The 16,364-nt window shown below is 30.6% G+C and overlaps 1 protein-coding gene across 1 annotated transcript; it reads right to left on the reverse strand.

Annotated features, from left to right (window-relative positions):
• Positions 1–15,237: 15,237 nt before the first annotated feature.
• On the reverse strand, positions 15,238–16,134 carry LOC107470541 (agamous-like MADS-box protein AGL82). Its single transcript, XM_016089939.3, has one exon. It carries the CDS (start codon positions 16,132–16,134, stop codon positions 15,238–15,240), a length of 897 nt encoding a protein of 298 aa, XP_015945425.1.
• Positions 16,135–16,364: the final 230 nt, after the last annotated feature.

Consider the following 16,364-nt stretch of genomic DNA (forward strand, 5'->3'; position numbering starts at 1 on the left):
AAACGACAATAACTTGAGCTACAGAGGTCCAAATGATGCGGTTCCAGTTGGGTTGGAAAGCTAACATCCGGGGTTTTGAAACGATATAAGATTTGCTATGGTTGAACCGTGCATGGTGACGCGTACGCGCATAGTATGCGCATGCGCCATTGCTGCCACCTGGTTCACTTAAAGCAAAACATGGCCAGCGAATTCTAAAGCCTTGTGGGCCCAATCCAACTCATTTCTGATGCTATTTAACCCAAGGAGTGAAGAGAAAAACACATGTTAGTTACCATTAGTCATAGTTTAGTTTTAGAAGTAGTTTCTAGAGAGAGAAGCTCTCACTTCTCTCTAGGATTAGGATTAGGATTATGTTTAGTTCTTAGATCTAGGTTTTAATCTTTGCTTTCTTCTACTTCTACCTCTCAATTCTTTGTTGTTACATTCACCATTCTTCCATTCTTTTGTTGCAATTTCCTTTATGTTGTTCTTATGCTTTGTTGTAGATCTACTATTGTCTCTTGGCCTAGGTAGAGTAATTAGTGACACTTGAGTTATCTAATTCCTTTGTTGATTGGTAATTGGAGAGATTGCTAATTGGTTTGGAGTGCACTAAAGCTAGTCTTTCCTTGGGAGTTGGCTAGGACTTGTGGCTCAAGTCAATTCATCCACTTGACTTTCCTTTATTTAGTAAGGGTTAACTAAGTGGTAGCAATGAACAATTCTCATCACAATTGAGAAGGATAACTAGGATAGGACTTCTAATTTTCATGCCTTGCCAAGAGCCTTTTATAGTTGTTAGTTTATTTTCATTGCCATTTACTTTTCATGCTTCTTATCCAAAAACCCCAAAATAACTTACAACCAATAACAAGACACTTTATTGTAATTCTTAGGGAGAACGACCCGAGGTTTGAATACTTCGGTTTATAAATGTAGGGGTTTGTTTTAGTGACAAACAACTTTTTGTATAAAAAGATTATTGCTTGGTTTAGGAACTATACTTGCAACGAGAATTCATTTGTGAAATTCTAAACCATCAAAAATCCAATCATCACCCACCAATGTATCACGAGTATGAGGAGGCAGCATGGTATGCCCTTAGACGATAGGATCATGCCGTACCTACAGATGGCTAGCCTGGCCCATCTCGCAAAGCTCAACAACCACTGGTTTAAGTTGGATGAGCCATTAGTGAGTGCACTTGTTGAAAGATGGCATTTAGAGATGCATACATTCTACCTGCCATTTGGAAAGTGCACGATTACGCTACAGGATGTGATGTACCAGCTAGGGCTCTCGATTGATAGACAGTACGTAAGCGGTTGTCTAACGGACTTCGAGCGGTACATCGATGGCAATCGTCTAGCATGGACATGGTTTGAGCAGTTATTGGGTGTGTTGCCGCCGGCAGATTGCATCGACAAGTTCACTGTGAAGTGCACTTGGATGTAGGAGACATTCAGTGACCTTCTTGAGGGTGCAAACGAGGAGGTAGTTAGGAGGTATGCGAGAGCGTACATCATGATGCTATTATCGATGCAGCTCTTCAATGACAAGTTCGGTACATGCATGCATAGTACTATAGCAGGTGGCTGTCGTACGTAGCGAGATTGGAAGATATGGGTAGTTATAGCTGGAATTTGCAACTCTATCATAGTTATACCGGTACTTGTGCCGTGTGGTCAACAGGAACGTGGTTAAGTTGGCCGGTCCATTGCAACTCCTCCAGTAATAGATCTTTTGGGGGTTTCCGAATTTTAGGCCTGAGGGGTTTGATGCTTATCATTGGCTATTGGCTTCGAGATGCTCAATGTTAATACTTGTTTTGTGTGTCATTATTTTTATGGTTTATGCCCGTTATGGATGACATGTGTTAGGCCACACCTCTTAGGCTAGTCTCGTCCATTGTGGTCTCGATCCTAGTAGTCCTGGGACGCCCTTCAGACGCACGTCTCTTGGCGGAATCGGAAATGACTGTCAGAACGTCATATGTCGGACAGTCAAATGGGTCCCGTCAACACTAACAAATGGCTTACAATGTCTGAAGGCCTCGATACACAGTGGGAATGTCTGAAAAAGACGGTGGAAATAAGCATGCGACTCATTGACTTGTCCACCCACTTACACGTCCTCAATACTGCAACACTACCTGGCATCGTCATCTGCACACCTAGAATCCATCGCGGCAACTCTGTTCTATGACTCTTCTCTATTTTCGTAAATCTGAGCTACGGTATTATGTTTAGCCAACCAAACCTTCTTATAAGTCGGTCTAAAACCGAAATGTGCCTTTATCTTCAACAGTACCTTGATTGACCTGGCAGCATCAGTTTTAATCATAGGCAGTATGAAGGCCAAGATCACATGGTAATCAAGCATCTTGTGATCACTTGATATCGCGTGGCTAGACAAGTATGAGATCCATCGTATCATTTTACCTCCCAAATACCTCTACGCTGACAAAGACTAATATGAATCAACCATTTGCACCCGTTGCCAAATTCCTTACACTTTCCATAGTACTTGGGATAATCGGATTCTAACACTTTGTACTCAACCCCACGTTAGATGCTATATATCTTCACGCTTAAGATGACCTCCTCTTTATCTTGAAACTACTGACCGACTTAGAACTCAGCTAGTCCTCCTGTATTCTGTGTATCTATGGCCCCAAACCCAACACCCACTAGGTACCTCCTGCTGTCTCATGGTATCCAAGTCTAAAGTTGAAAAGCACGGGCGTACTGCTGAGTTCCTGAACTAGCCGTTCCACGACCCCAAACTTGATTACTCATTGCTATGTTATCATCCCTATCATCAGCAATTCTGGCGAACTCCACATCATCATCTTCATCATCTTCTAGCAGTACATCTTTCACACCATCCGGTGCTCTACCTTGTCCAAAAATTGGTACCACATCAGGAGTACTAGCCATCGTAATCAAAAGCTCAACGAAGGATCGAGTATCACCGATTTTTCCATCACAGTTGCGGTTTAGATCAGTTATGAAGGACGAGGAGGCAACCAAAACTGGCCCAGGTGCAATCACAGACACAGATGCAGAGACACCAACAGGTATTGAACTAGAGCAGGCAGCCATTGCTAAAGGTTGAGGATTTCAGTTCAAACCTCCTAAACTGCAGATCACATCTACAAGCTTGGCCAACATCTCAAGGATGCTCACCTCAGAAAACTGCCGACGACAATGGAACAGAACTTGTAAATCTTTGTCACTGCCTATGACGAACAAATTGTACTTCACATCATCCCGCAACACAAAAATCAAAATTTTATAGAATAACTTCTCCACCTGTTTCATGCCTTGCATTCTCAGTTTTTGGATTATAGTATTCTGAAACTCGGTGAAACTCGTTGAAGGTTTTAGAAAAATACTAAGTAGATCCATATCAGTAAATTTAATTTCAGAACATGTTTTTTTTTCTTAGTCGATCCTCTATAGTGCGCCAAAACTAAAAAATTATCATCACTAGCTATTGTGACATCCACTATAATGAATCCATAACGTTCTGATCATTTTTATACAGGAACCCATCCTTTGTAAATCGAATTAGTCAAATTTGATTTTTGTCACTTGTTGGGTATCATAGTAATTCGAATTAAGTAGACTCAATTTACTTTGGTTATTTCAAATAGTAAATCGAAATAGCATGATTCGAATTACTTATTCATCCCTCCTCTTTATAAATCGACTCAATTGATTTTGATTTACTAATGATCTTAGTAAATCAAATCTAACACATTCGGTTTACTTGTTTATTAGGTAAATCGATCTTACCTCATTTGATTTACATTGTATATTTGTAAATCGAGTTTCTCAACTTCGATTTATATAGATCTAATTTTAAAAAAGGACATGCATATAGCATTTTGAGTTTTAAAACTTTAGTATAATATTGAGTGGTATTTGTATTATTTATGTGATTTACCCGTTATTTCATGTATCTCTATAGTGCAAAAGAAGATTCGTGTGAGATTAGTTGAAGTTTTATAGGTTTCTAGTTAAAATGATTTGGATCAGAAAATAAATTTTTCTTGAGTTTAAAATCAAAATGAAAATAATTTAATTTGACATTATATTAGGAGGAATACTAGAAGACTATAAAAATTTATTATTTTTAATTATCAGTTAGCCATTAATATTTAAAAGAGTAAATAGTCATTTCTAATCATGAAAGATTTGGAAGTTGATATTTCTATCAATGAAAGACGAAAATTAAAGTTATACTCATGAAAAATGGGTTTTTGCAGACAAAATTATCCCAATCTTAAAAAATAAAATAAAAATTTCAGATTACCCTCTAATATAACCTAACTTTAATCTCTAATTTTACTCCACACCACCACTCTTCCAATCCTAAATCCTACCACTACTTTCATACTCAACTACCACCATCACTTCTGCCATCACCATCACCATCACCATCACCACCACTATCATCTCCCGTACCCAGCGCCAAACACCAACCATCAATGTTGTGTACAAAGGATATGCAATTTTCCGTCTCCAACAGTTTGATATGCGAAAAGTGAAGTACACTCAACAAATTTTCATGACAAATTCTCTACCATCATTGATGAGTTATTTCCTGGCCTCGACAATATTCATCCATTCTACGGAGATCTCCTTCACATGCTCTACAACAAAGACCATTATAAATTTACATTTGGACAGATAAATACAGCTAAAAATCTTTTTGGTAAGATTGCAAAAGACTATGTGAAGCTGTTGAAGTATGGTGACTCGCTGTACTGGTGCAAATGTTTGAAGGTGGTGATGACGACGGTGATGATAATGGCGACAGTGACAATTGTAGTTGAGGGTAAAAGTGGTGGTAGGGTTTAGCCGTTTAGGATTTGAAGAGTGGTGTGGAGTAAAATTAGAAGTTAGAATTAGGTTATGTTAGAGAGTAGTTTGAGAATTTTATTTAATTTTTTATGGTTTGAATAATTTTGTCTGTAAAAGTCCATCTTTTATGGTATAACTTTAATTTCTGTCTTTTATGGGTAGAAATGTCAGCGTCTGAATCTTTTATGGTAAAAGATGACTATTTACTCTGTTTAAAACTATGAAATAAAGTATGTTGTTAGATTACTAAACTAAAAGAATTAGACTAAAGAAATTGAATTGATAATTAAGTAATGACCAAAAATAATAAATTCTGATACCCCTAACATTTTTCTTTTTAATAAAAATAATATCTATAACTTTTTATTGTGTGCATCTATCTTATTATCATGTGTCCAGGACAGTTATTCAATAATACTGAAGATCAATTGTTTGATGAATGATGGATTGGATACGTGTTGATTTAGTAGGATGGCATGGGTGGGTCCTAAAATAGTAGAGAATGATACTTATAAAGGTACTCTGACGTTCAAGTCCTAAATAGGTAAGAAGTAAGTGTATAAAATGGAGTAGACCATATCTAAAAAATAATAATTTTTTTTTAAAATTTTGCTGGATTATTTTATTTTTATGGAGAATTCCATCTCTTATAATTCGAAAATTAATTAAAAGATAAAGACAATTTTAAACCATTAAAATGACAAAAATATTTTTGAGTTGGTCACAATAAGTCTAAATGAGTCCGAATACCTTTGACCTAAAATATTATATACGATGAATTAGATAATTTTTTATTTAGATAGTTTACTATCATTTACGATCAATCATAATTATTTTTTATTTATATGAATTTCCTCTCTAAGCACTAGCATATTATATTCAACCTCTATCACTCACTATTTTTGTTCGAGAGTTACATGTGAATCCACAAGTTACAATAGAATTGGACTTGGCAAAACTATTAAAACCGGAACTGATTTTTTAAAATGTTAAAAAAAAATAACTCTTACTTTTAATAATAGACAAAAATATTTTTTAAATATTATAAAATACGATAAAAAATAAAAAATATTATTTGTTATAAATAAGAAGCAACTTTTATATTTAAAAAATTGTTTATGCATTTGATCTATAATTTTATAAAAATATTTGAAAAACTATTTAAAAAATACATTAAATAACGGATAAAAAATTGCTATCTTTTTTTCAAAAGTTTTTGGTCGTTAATAAAAAATTACAAAAAAATTATTTAATATAAAATTATTAATTTTATAAGATAAATCTGTCTGACCTTTTTAATCATATTTGTATTACTCTAAAGCACTTAAAAAAATATATTTAATATTAAATATTTTTATCATATTTTAAAATATTTTAAAAATACGTTTGTCATAAATTCTAACAATCGAGTGCGATTTACGCATTGAACTTTAATCAAATTATATTTGTATAAGAATTGAACTTGTCATATATATCATTCTATTCATCTGTTGTGAATTTGTAATTCCGATCCTTATGCTCAATGAGGAGGCTGGGTTGGTTCCCTTTTGGCGCCCTTACTGGAATGTAAAATCCCATAAAATCTTGATTCTTTCGGTGAATAGTCGTTCGAGTTGGCATGAATAATTGAATAGCACAGATGTTATTAGTAGAGCTTATATGCTTACTAAATCGTTCGCTTGTAAGAAGACAATCTATTCTATTAATTTAATGCATGTTGGTTGATCATGTCATAATAAAAAGTGTTTTAGAGAAGTAATTAATTATATTGTCTTTTTTTTATTAGTTTAAATTTTTTAAAAAAATAATTTTATGACATCGTATTAAAATTTTATGTTGAAAGATCTAGAATTTAATATGTATTTGGATTGTAGTTTGTCAAACTGGAGTTTTAATAAAAGTGATTTTATAAAATTGATTTTGAGTATAAATAAGTTTGTGTCAATATGATTTATGTTTGGCAATTTTATACCAAAATTAATTTTAATAAAATAAATATTGTTTGAATAATATTAGTTAAAATCAATTTTAGATAGATAATTACTAAAAATGACATAATATTAAATTATAATATTATTTTTTTATGCATGTTTACTTTTTTATACTTTTTTTAATATTTTTTTGTATTTTTTAGTATGCTATAATTTTTTACTATTATTATTTATAATTAATTTTTTCTAATTTAAATAGAAAAAATTTATATAAAAAGAAATAATAAAAATTTTATAAATAATACAATAATATAAGGATAAACTTAGTAAAAAGAAAATAAATATTAAGTATTAATGATCAAAAGTCCATTAGTAAAATGTAGAAGTTAAGAATTTTTGCTTCTTGTAGATGTGGTTTTAAATGCAAAATCACTTCTGTGTTCACGAAGAAAAAATTAGCCAAACCAAAAATTAAAGCTTTCAAAAAGTTAAAATATGTTTTTCTTTTTTTAACTTGTTTGCCAAACACACCCTTAGTCTTTAATAAATACTAAAAGTAAAAAAAATAATATAAGACAAATTAAAAAATATATATACAAAAAATCAGACAAAAAAAACTCTTATTTCCTTGAGAAAAAGTATTAAAAATACAATTATTTATATTGCATCTTCGTATTAATTTTTTGAGAGAAATATTTTCATAACAAAATAAAATATCTTTTCCGTCACAAAAAAAAAAAATCTTTCACATTCTTTATTCGTATCATTCTTCTTTCGATAAAAACAAAAATAAATAGGATCACTCTAATGTACTGATATAATTTCATACAAATTTACATATTTACATAATTAAAAGACACGTGTAACAAATAATTAAGAATCGTGATCAGGTTGTCCTTGTGAAGTCTTGTTGAAGAGTCCAAACCAAGCCGCTTTACATATTTTTCTACTTGTTCTAATCCACCGGCAACTATAATAACCAAGGTTTTGAAAATCGAACCGGTCATTAAACCGTTCTAACTACTGATTTATTGGTTTATAGATTTAATCGGTTTTATTGTGATTGAACCGAAAAAACTGTTTTATAATAAAATAATAAATAAAATATAAATAAACACATGAAAATATAATTATATTCTAATGTAAATTTTAAAATATCATTCAAATTAAAAATACTACATAAACCAGAATGTTATAATCTCATTCAAATACAAATTCAAAAGTCAAAAAATAAAACAAAGACATGAAATAAAATCTACGGAGTGTACATGAAGTAACAAAGACACATAGACCATAACAAAAACCCCTTTACTGTTACAATAACATGGATAAGATCAAATTAATGTTTTTGATCTAATTCAACAATAATCAATCATTATCCTTTATCATGGATAAGTGCACAACATACCTTGATTTGTCATATGGTTGTACCAGAAGGGAACTGGTATCAGAGGTGCTAATTTGAGCAATGCTCTTCAAGTTAACTGGACTTCCATAGTATTCCACTTAGAAACATATTATAAAATTGCTTATCTACAGAAATAAACTATTGATGAATACATTGATATCTAGTTCATCGTATAAATAATGCATTATGGTATAAGCAATGTGGTGGGCTGGATCAAAAGTACAAATTGCCAATTTGGTGTGGCAGTTCCTCAATATAGGTTCCAGCAATACTAAATAACAATGTGACAAGCAGATGAAGTACAAATGAAAAATAGTCCACCAATCCAAGTCAAATGTTGGAGAAAAATTGAGAAATGAGATTGATCAATCAGAGTTCACAGTTTCAGAATTCAATAGTTCATCGTGTCACAAAATCAAAGAGCTACTCAATGAACAGAGTTCATAGTAATCCAACCCAATGATCTCAACTCTCAAGTTCACAACAAATGAACAAACAACATCCAAAATTCAATGTTTAGCAGTTCATCATGTCTCAAAATCAGTGTTGACAAAATCAGAGTTCACAAAATCATGTCACAAAATTCTTTGTTCACAGAATCATCTCTCAAAATCAGAGTTTACAATGACAAAATCATGTCACATAAATCAGAGTTCACACAATCAGATTTCATAAAATCAGAGTTCACACAATCAGAGTTCACAGTTTCATCTCTCAAAATAAGAGTATACAAAATCAGAGTTCACAATGACAAAATCATGTCACATAAATTATAAATTAGAGTTCACACAATCAAGTTCACACAATCAAAGTTTACAGTTTCATCAGATTTCACAGTTTCATCAGAATTCAGTCAATTCACAGAGTTCACAGTATCAGATTTCATCACAGTATCAAAGACTCAGACTCAGTTCATCATGCAACAGTTCATAACTAAATTAAAAATTACCTGGAACTCTATTGCTTTCTTTCAGAGCTCGAAGGCACCTTGAGGCTTCAGGCTTCACCTCTTCAACGCTTCAACCAAACTTTATTGCTTTCTCTCAGAGCTTGACGGAGGTGACTGGTCGAAGTGGCTGAGTGCACGACAGAGCTGACGGCGCGACGCTGCTGACTGCGCGACGGAGCTGACGGCGTGACGGACCCAATGGCACCACGGAGCTGACGGCACGACGGTGCTGAAGGCGCGACGGATCGTGATGGCGTTCAGGGCTTCAGGTGTTCTCTGTCTCTCACTCTCTCTGACGTGATGGTGCGACGGATCGTGACAGTGATGAATGATGAAAGTGGAGCTGAAGTGCGTGGGTGTTGGTCTGTGGGTATGGCCGTGTGGAATTGGGAGTCTGGGATGCAACACGCAAGTGCAAATGGCAAAGGAAAATTAGAGTTCACATTTCACAAAACGCAAAACGGCAGCGTTTTGCTGCACAGCTAAAAAACCGACTGGATTTCAGTTCAGTTTGACCGACCGTTCGTCGATTCAATGCCAGTTTCCTAATTTTGCAGTTTTTTTAATTGTCCGAACCACTTTAGTTTCCGGTTTACGATTCGACCGATTCGACCGACCAGTTCGAACCAGTTTTGAGAACATTAATAATAACATGTGATTTTTTTAGCATAAATTGTTGTTCATATCATGTGGATTATTTTTTTTATTCTTTTCATCTAAAATATTATTTTAATGTATAAATTCAGTAAAAGAATGATGCGAGATCTGATTCCCACTAGGAATTTCATTAAATAGATGGTACTTGAATTTCTAATTCTATAAAATCTTGGACCAGAGGCGGATTTAAGAGACCAACATAGGTATAGTTCTCCTGAATTTTCGAAATTTAAAATATATTTAATATATATGATATCTAAAATTTTTAACAGTATATTTTTTAGTTTAATGGTTGCAAAAAGTATTTTATATTTTAAAATATGAGTTTAAATCTCATTTTATATATTTAGAGGTCGATTGTTATTTGGTTCGACAAAAAATTTAAGTTGAAGTGATAAAACTTTTCTCTATTTTTTTAGGCAATTAACTGACAACAATAAAGAAGTCTCACGACCCACAAATTCAATTCAATAAAATATATAAATTCAATTTTAATTTTAGTCTTTGTCATCTTATCCTATCTTTATGTTACCTTCTTATCTTATCTTTACTTTTATCTTTCGTAAACAATATTCTCTATATATTTAGTTTTATTTTTATAATTCAATCAATCGAAAAATACATAACAAAGTATTCTTTATCTTTATATTCTCTTTATGTATTCTTTCAATTTTGTTACATTCTAAATTTATTTTCTTTTGTTCTTTCAATTTTTTTTTGTAATTTTTTCATTTATTATCATATATTAGAGAAAATAATTTATATTATTTATTTATATCTTTTATAATATGAATAAAAATTAGAATTTTATGAAAAAAATTTTGATATAAATGAATTTTTAAAAATTAATTTTAGTTTAAAATAATATTAAAATATATAATTATTTTTTTATTAAAACTTTCAGTTTTAATATGGCACTTTTAATTTTGTATTTTCGGTCTTCTTTATAAGATTTCTAAATCTGTCATTGTCTAAATTCTAAAACATTTAACATTATATAATATAACTATAAAATAAAAGTTTTACTGTTTTAGTATAATAAAGTGGAGTTCAAACAAAATATTTTAAAAATGATTCAATAAATGTTTATAGTCTACGCTAAGTGTAATATTTAAAAATTAAAAGATTATTTAATTTTTTTATATAATAATAATTAAGAATATCTTTAATTTAATTTTTTCTTTTCAATTATAAAGGTTCTTTAAGACATAGAAAATAAGGGTTGAATCCATAATTTTTTTTAAATTTGATCCATTAATTTTCAAATAAAAAAATAAAACATAATTTTTTTATCTTCAATATGTAAGATTGATTATGTATGAGACAATTTCATTTTATTTTCTAAAGAACCAAAATAAAAACAAAACAAGAAGGAGAAAAAGACACAACTATGTATCCTAATTTAACTATCTTGTACCATGTAATTTATATATAGGGATGGCAAAACTCTTCGACACGCGGGAATTCCATTAATTCCCGAAATTCATAAATTTATTGAATTGTCCTAAATAGTTGAATTATTCTAATTCTCATTTGCATAACCCTTTTTCAATTCAGAGATCCCTAATATTGTCTATACTCCATCCAACCTCTATGTAGCCACTCCCTCGCCACTCTTTCTTCTCGCCGCATTGTCACATTTCACTGTGCCATCATCCTCACTGCGTCGTACTCTCTATTTGCAGTGTTCTTTTTCATAACTCTGCCGTCGTATCCATTCTCCTCTCTATTCACGCGTCTCCCACCTCGTCATTGCTTTGTCCTCTGGCTCGCCGTTGCGTCCCCTGACTGCCTCGTTTCGAAAGAAGTCACCATCTTGTCATTTAGATTTTTGGTATAAAATCTTGCTTTTTTTTATAGTATGAAAAAAAAGAAAGAGCTCCTATCAACTTGTTCCGACCTAGGATAATAAGCTCATGAGCTTAGTCTTCACCTCCGAAAAACGAAAGAAAACTTCCATCTCCAAATTTAACTCAGACGTAGCTTGCTTCAGCTAGGATTTCCAGAAGAAGATGCCATTCGTTTGATGAGAAATAAAAAGGAATATCAAAAATTCGAGTGGCTGAAGTTGAAGCAGCTACATTTTGTCTCTGTTCTGTGAACCGAGGAGAAAGGGAGCTCAGCGGCAAGAGGAATTTGTCTTTTTTCTGTTATTCAAACTAAAAGTGAAACTCAAAAAAGAGAACTCAAAAAAACTAATAGCCCCCCCCCTCTCGTCAATCCCACGGACCTCTTTTTTATCTATTCTAAATTCTCATTCGATTACGGCATCAAAATAGAAAAACTCACATTGCTTGTAGCTCTATTCATGTGAAATTAATAATTAGTTAGAGCTATCAGATAAATGGAACATAGGTCTCCGCCAAAAATGGGGCTCTGTGGAGAATGAGGATGGCGAGCAATATTTTCCACAGCGAGAAACGAAGGGGGGACGAGGAGCAAATCTGGGGATGGGGACGGGAGCAGGGAGGCATCTCCCACTCTCACCTTGTTCCGTTGACATCTTATCTTTTTAAATGTTATAAACACCAATTCTCAAGGACTCAAATAATATAATCTTATGAGGGACAAATCAAATTTTTAACCAATTTTAATTTGGCTAGGTTCACTCTCTAGACTCACTCAACTTAACAAGAGATACATCTCATATACAAAATTTAAAATAGAAATACAATAAAAAAAATTAGACATAAACTTTGGTTTTTCTCTTTAAGTATCTTTTTTTGTTTTTTTTTATGACTTTTTTTTAATGTCTCACTTAAATGTCTTTTTTTTACTGAAATAAAACAAAAAAAGATAAAATTTAAAAATAAAATATTCAATGATAAACTATGAAGGAGATAATATTAAACAATTTTAAAACTATAAAAAGAACTGAATTGGTCACTCTCATATGTAGCTCTTTTTCTTAGAGAAATATCCTTCTAATATAAAAATATTGTCTAAAATATTATATGCAAAAACAATAGAAGAGTTCTGATAAAACTCAAATTTTTATAAGAATAGCATACAATACTTTTAAACTATCAACTTAGTGAAATTATATTTGTCATCATTAAAATTATTATTATTATTTACTAAACTCAACAACTTATACATAAATAAATATTAAGATAATTATTAAATTTTATTAAAAATATAAATAAATTTAACAATAATGGGCATAACATATAAAAATTAATTAATGACTTTTTGAAATTAAAAAACGACACTTAATTTACAACAAAAATAAAAATAAAAAAATAACTAATATGAAATGAAAATAATACTAAGTACAAGCGATGAAATTTTACACTCATTCGCTATAAAAAATATATCAGTATATAATTTTAAATCCTATTAACTCATTAATTTGAGATTTATCATGAAAGTGCGCTGATCAACCTACTATTATAACTTCTCTTTATGTATATTAACATGTACAATATAAATGAAATAAATTTGGACTCAATACGTCAAATATTAGTATATCAATACAAACAAATATTAATACACTTTAAAAAAAAAAACATAAAGAATGCAGCACTATGTGAAATTAATTTCTTGTTAAAAAAAAAAACAAATCAAATAAATGATAATATACTTTAAATCTAAAAGTTTAAAACTTAAACCGTACAAAATCATAATAATTATAACCTTAAACTTATACCCAAATTCTGTACTCTCAAACCTTAAACTATATAAGTTAACCCTTACCCTTAATTAAATCATAAAATCTCATACTTTTAAAGTTAATTTAATTTATTTTAGAGATATAAATTAATTAATTAATTTTATTTTTAAAAATTTTTCTCACACAGAGAAGTAACAAAACATGGATTGGATTGCAAAGAATGCCAAAAATATCTCATCCTTCTAAATGCTTTGGACCATCTTCAATATAAATTAGGCTTTTTTATTTAAATAAAATAATAAAAAATTAAATTTACATGAATTTCCTAAATGAAATTTTAAAATGTAAATCCCCTAAATTATATAATATATAAATTGTCCCAAGGTAATGTGAGTTAGATAATACATGAAACATGTTATCTCAGGACGATTTATGCATGAAATTTATTGGACAAATGCACATAAATGATCCGAAACCAATATGTTTTTCAAGTTGTATGTAAATCGTCCCACCTTAGCATGAATTACGTTTTTTCACCTAATTTACATGCAAATACACAATTCAGCACCCAAGCACGATTTACGTACGAATTCAAAACTAATAGATATATTTAGACATAATTTTAATTTGTACTTAAATATTTTTATGTTGAATATTAATTTTTCAATAAATTTAGAGAGTGAAATTTTTAATTAGTTAAAAAAATGAATATAAAAAATGATTTTGTTACAACAAAGATTTATCTTCTAAAATAAATAAAAAAAACTTTATTTAAAAGACTAAATTATTGTGTATGAATAACTCTATTTAACATTATTAAATTTGTAATTTTATAAAATATATTTTTTATTATTTTAATTTAAAAATTAAATTTTTATTTTATTATTTTATCAATTTATTTGATTTAAAAAATTTAATAAAGTATTATATAGTTATTCCAAAATTTGTTTATATTATATTCAGGTAGTTATATTTTTTTGTTATATGTCTAAATAATTTATGAATATAAAAATATTTTTATTTCTTGAATTAGGTTTTAAAATTGAGGTAAACTCAATTTTAGTTTTAATTGGATATTAAAATAAATTTGATCTATATCTACAAATATTCACACAATAAATATTTTACAAAATTAATTTTAGTAACAAAAGAGTTATTTATACCCAATAATTTAGGAAATTCAAATTCAACTATTATACCTTTAACTAAATGTGTTTTTAATAAAATATTCATTTCACTTTACGGTATGACCTTTTTCTATTTTTTTTGTGATAATAAATATTTTATTCAATAGATATATTTCATTAGTTAATATTTTAATTATATTACACAATATAAATAGTCTGATTATTGATTTATTACAAAACAATTATTTTAATAAACTCAAAATATATACATTAAAAAATTATTAATTATTATATATTAAATCAATTGTGAATAGATATTTTTCAATATATCAGAATAAAAATTATTGATTACAAATTTGAACATCAATTTTTTGACAATATTAAAATATATAAAACCGTGTATTTCTTATAAGAAGGCTTGATTACAAGGTTTTATTATCTCACATGTGACTCCATCTAAGTTTCACTAGTCATGGTTGGGACAAGCTCTGCCAAGTTTGGAAAGAAGGGCTAGGTGTCGAATGACCATTACACAAATGAGAATATCTTTATCTCTTTATGAATATATTATGAAAGTATGGGAAAATGCTAAATTACATTCAATCAAAGACAAAGTGCTTAAATAAAAGGTAAAAAAACTTGACCAATTATAAGAGAAAAGAGGATAAAACGAAACACCAATACTTGAAACATTAAGGCCTACTTCCTTTCATGCATGTAGTTGAACATTTGAACTTGATGATGAAACATATTTGCATTATGTAGTGCATTAAGAGCTTGAAACTCGTGAGGCATATCTTGATATTGTGATAGAGCAAAACTATATGGCTCAATTGATTGTATATTCCCTTTGTAATGATTGCTTCCATCTCCATTGTCATGAGTGCTACAAGCACCCCAATCCACAGTCCCACAATTTTGGTCAAAAAGAAGAGGGGAAGATTGTGATGAACTTTGCCCTACTTGCAAAGGGTAGAATGGTAATTGGGCGGTATCATCAATAATGGGTGTCATGGGAAGATGAGGAAGAAACTGTGCTTGAGGCATGTTTGGCATGAAAGGGTTTGATGAAGCAACAACATCCTCAAAATTGGGTTTTGATTGTACCATTGTTTTTCCCTTAGGATCTTGCTTTAGCATGTTGATTCTTTGATTGCAAGCAAGAATCTTAGAATCCAAAATGCTAAGAAACATTCTCAATTGGTCCTCCCTAAGATCATTGAAAGAGTCATCCCAAGTAGGATACATGATCTTAAGCTTCTCCTTGTGCACCTTAGAAATCTCACCTTCAATCTTCTTAACCCTATCTCTATAATACTCTTGAACATCATAGATCCTAGGACGTCTATCAATCGTTGTGTTATGGTACTTTTGAATGATTCGCTGTACCTCCTTAGGATCTTGGGGCCATGTTTCAGGTTCGCTGGATTTTCCTCCATCAAAGCTGGGGCCATAGATGATTACACAAACATCAACACCACAAAGTGTGGAGAATTCGTACACTTTCTTTATTAATCCATTCTTTCTCTTTAGGAATGTTGCCTTCCGAGCTTTTTCCTTCTCAATCAGCTCCATTGCTATTCTTCCACGACCCATCTATTTAAATTTATACATACAAACATTCTTAGAGTAAGTCATTCATTTAATTATATTCAGTCTTTATATTTATTATTAATTATTGTTGCAAGTTGCAACGTATAGAGAAAAGAAAAAGAATACAAAAAGCATGAACAGAGCAATCCAAGTTTAAAAAAAATACCTATTTTAGGTGGAAAAAACCGAAAAACGAAGGGACAGCAGCCTTAAATTTGTAACAATTTATAGTT

The sequence above is a fragment of the Arachis duranensis genome, chromosome 10 (assembly GCF_000817695.3).
Source record: "Arachis duranensis cultivar V14167 chromosome 10, aradu.V14167.gnm2.J7QH, whole genome shotgun sequence".
Classification (NCBI taxonomy): domain Eukaryota; kingdom Viridiplantae; phylum Streptophyta; class Magnoliopsida; order Fabales; family Fabaceae; genus Arachis; species Arachis duranensis.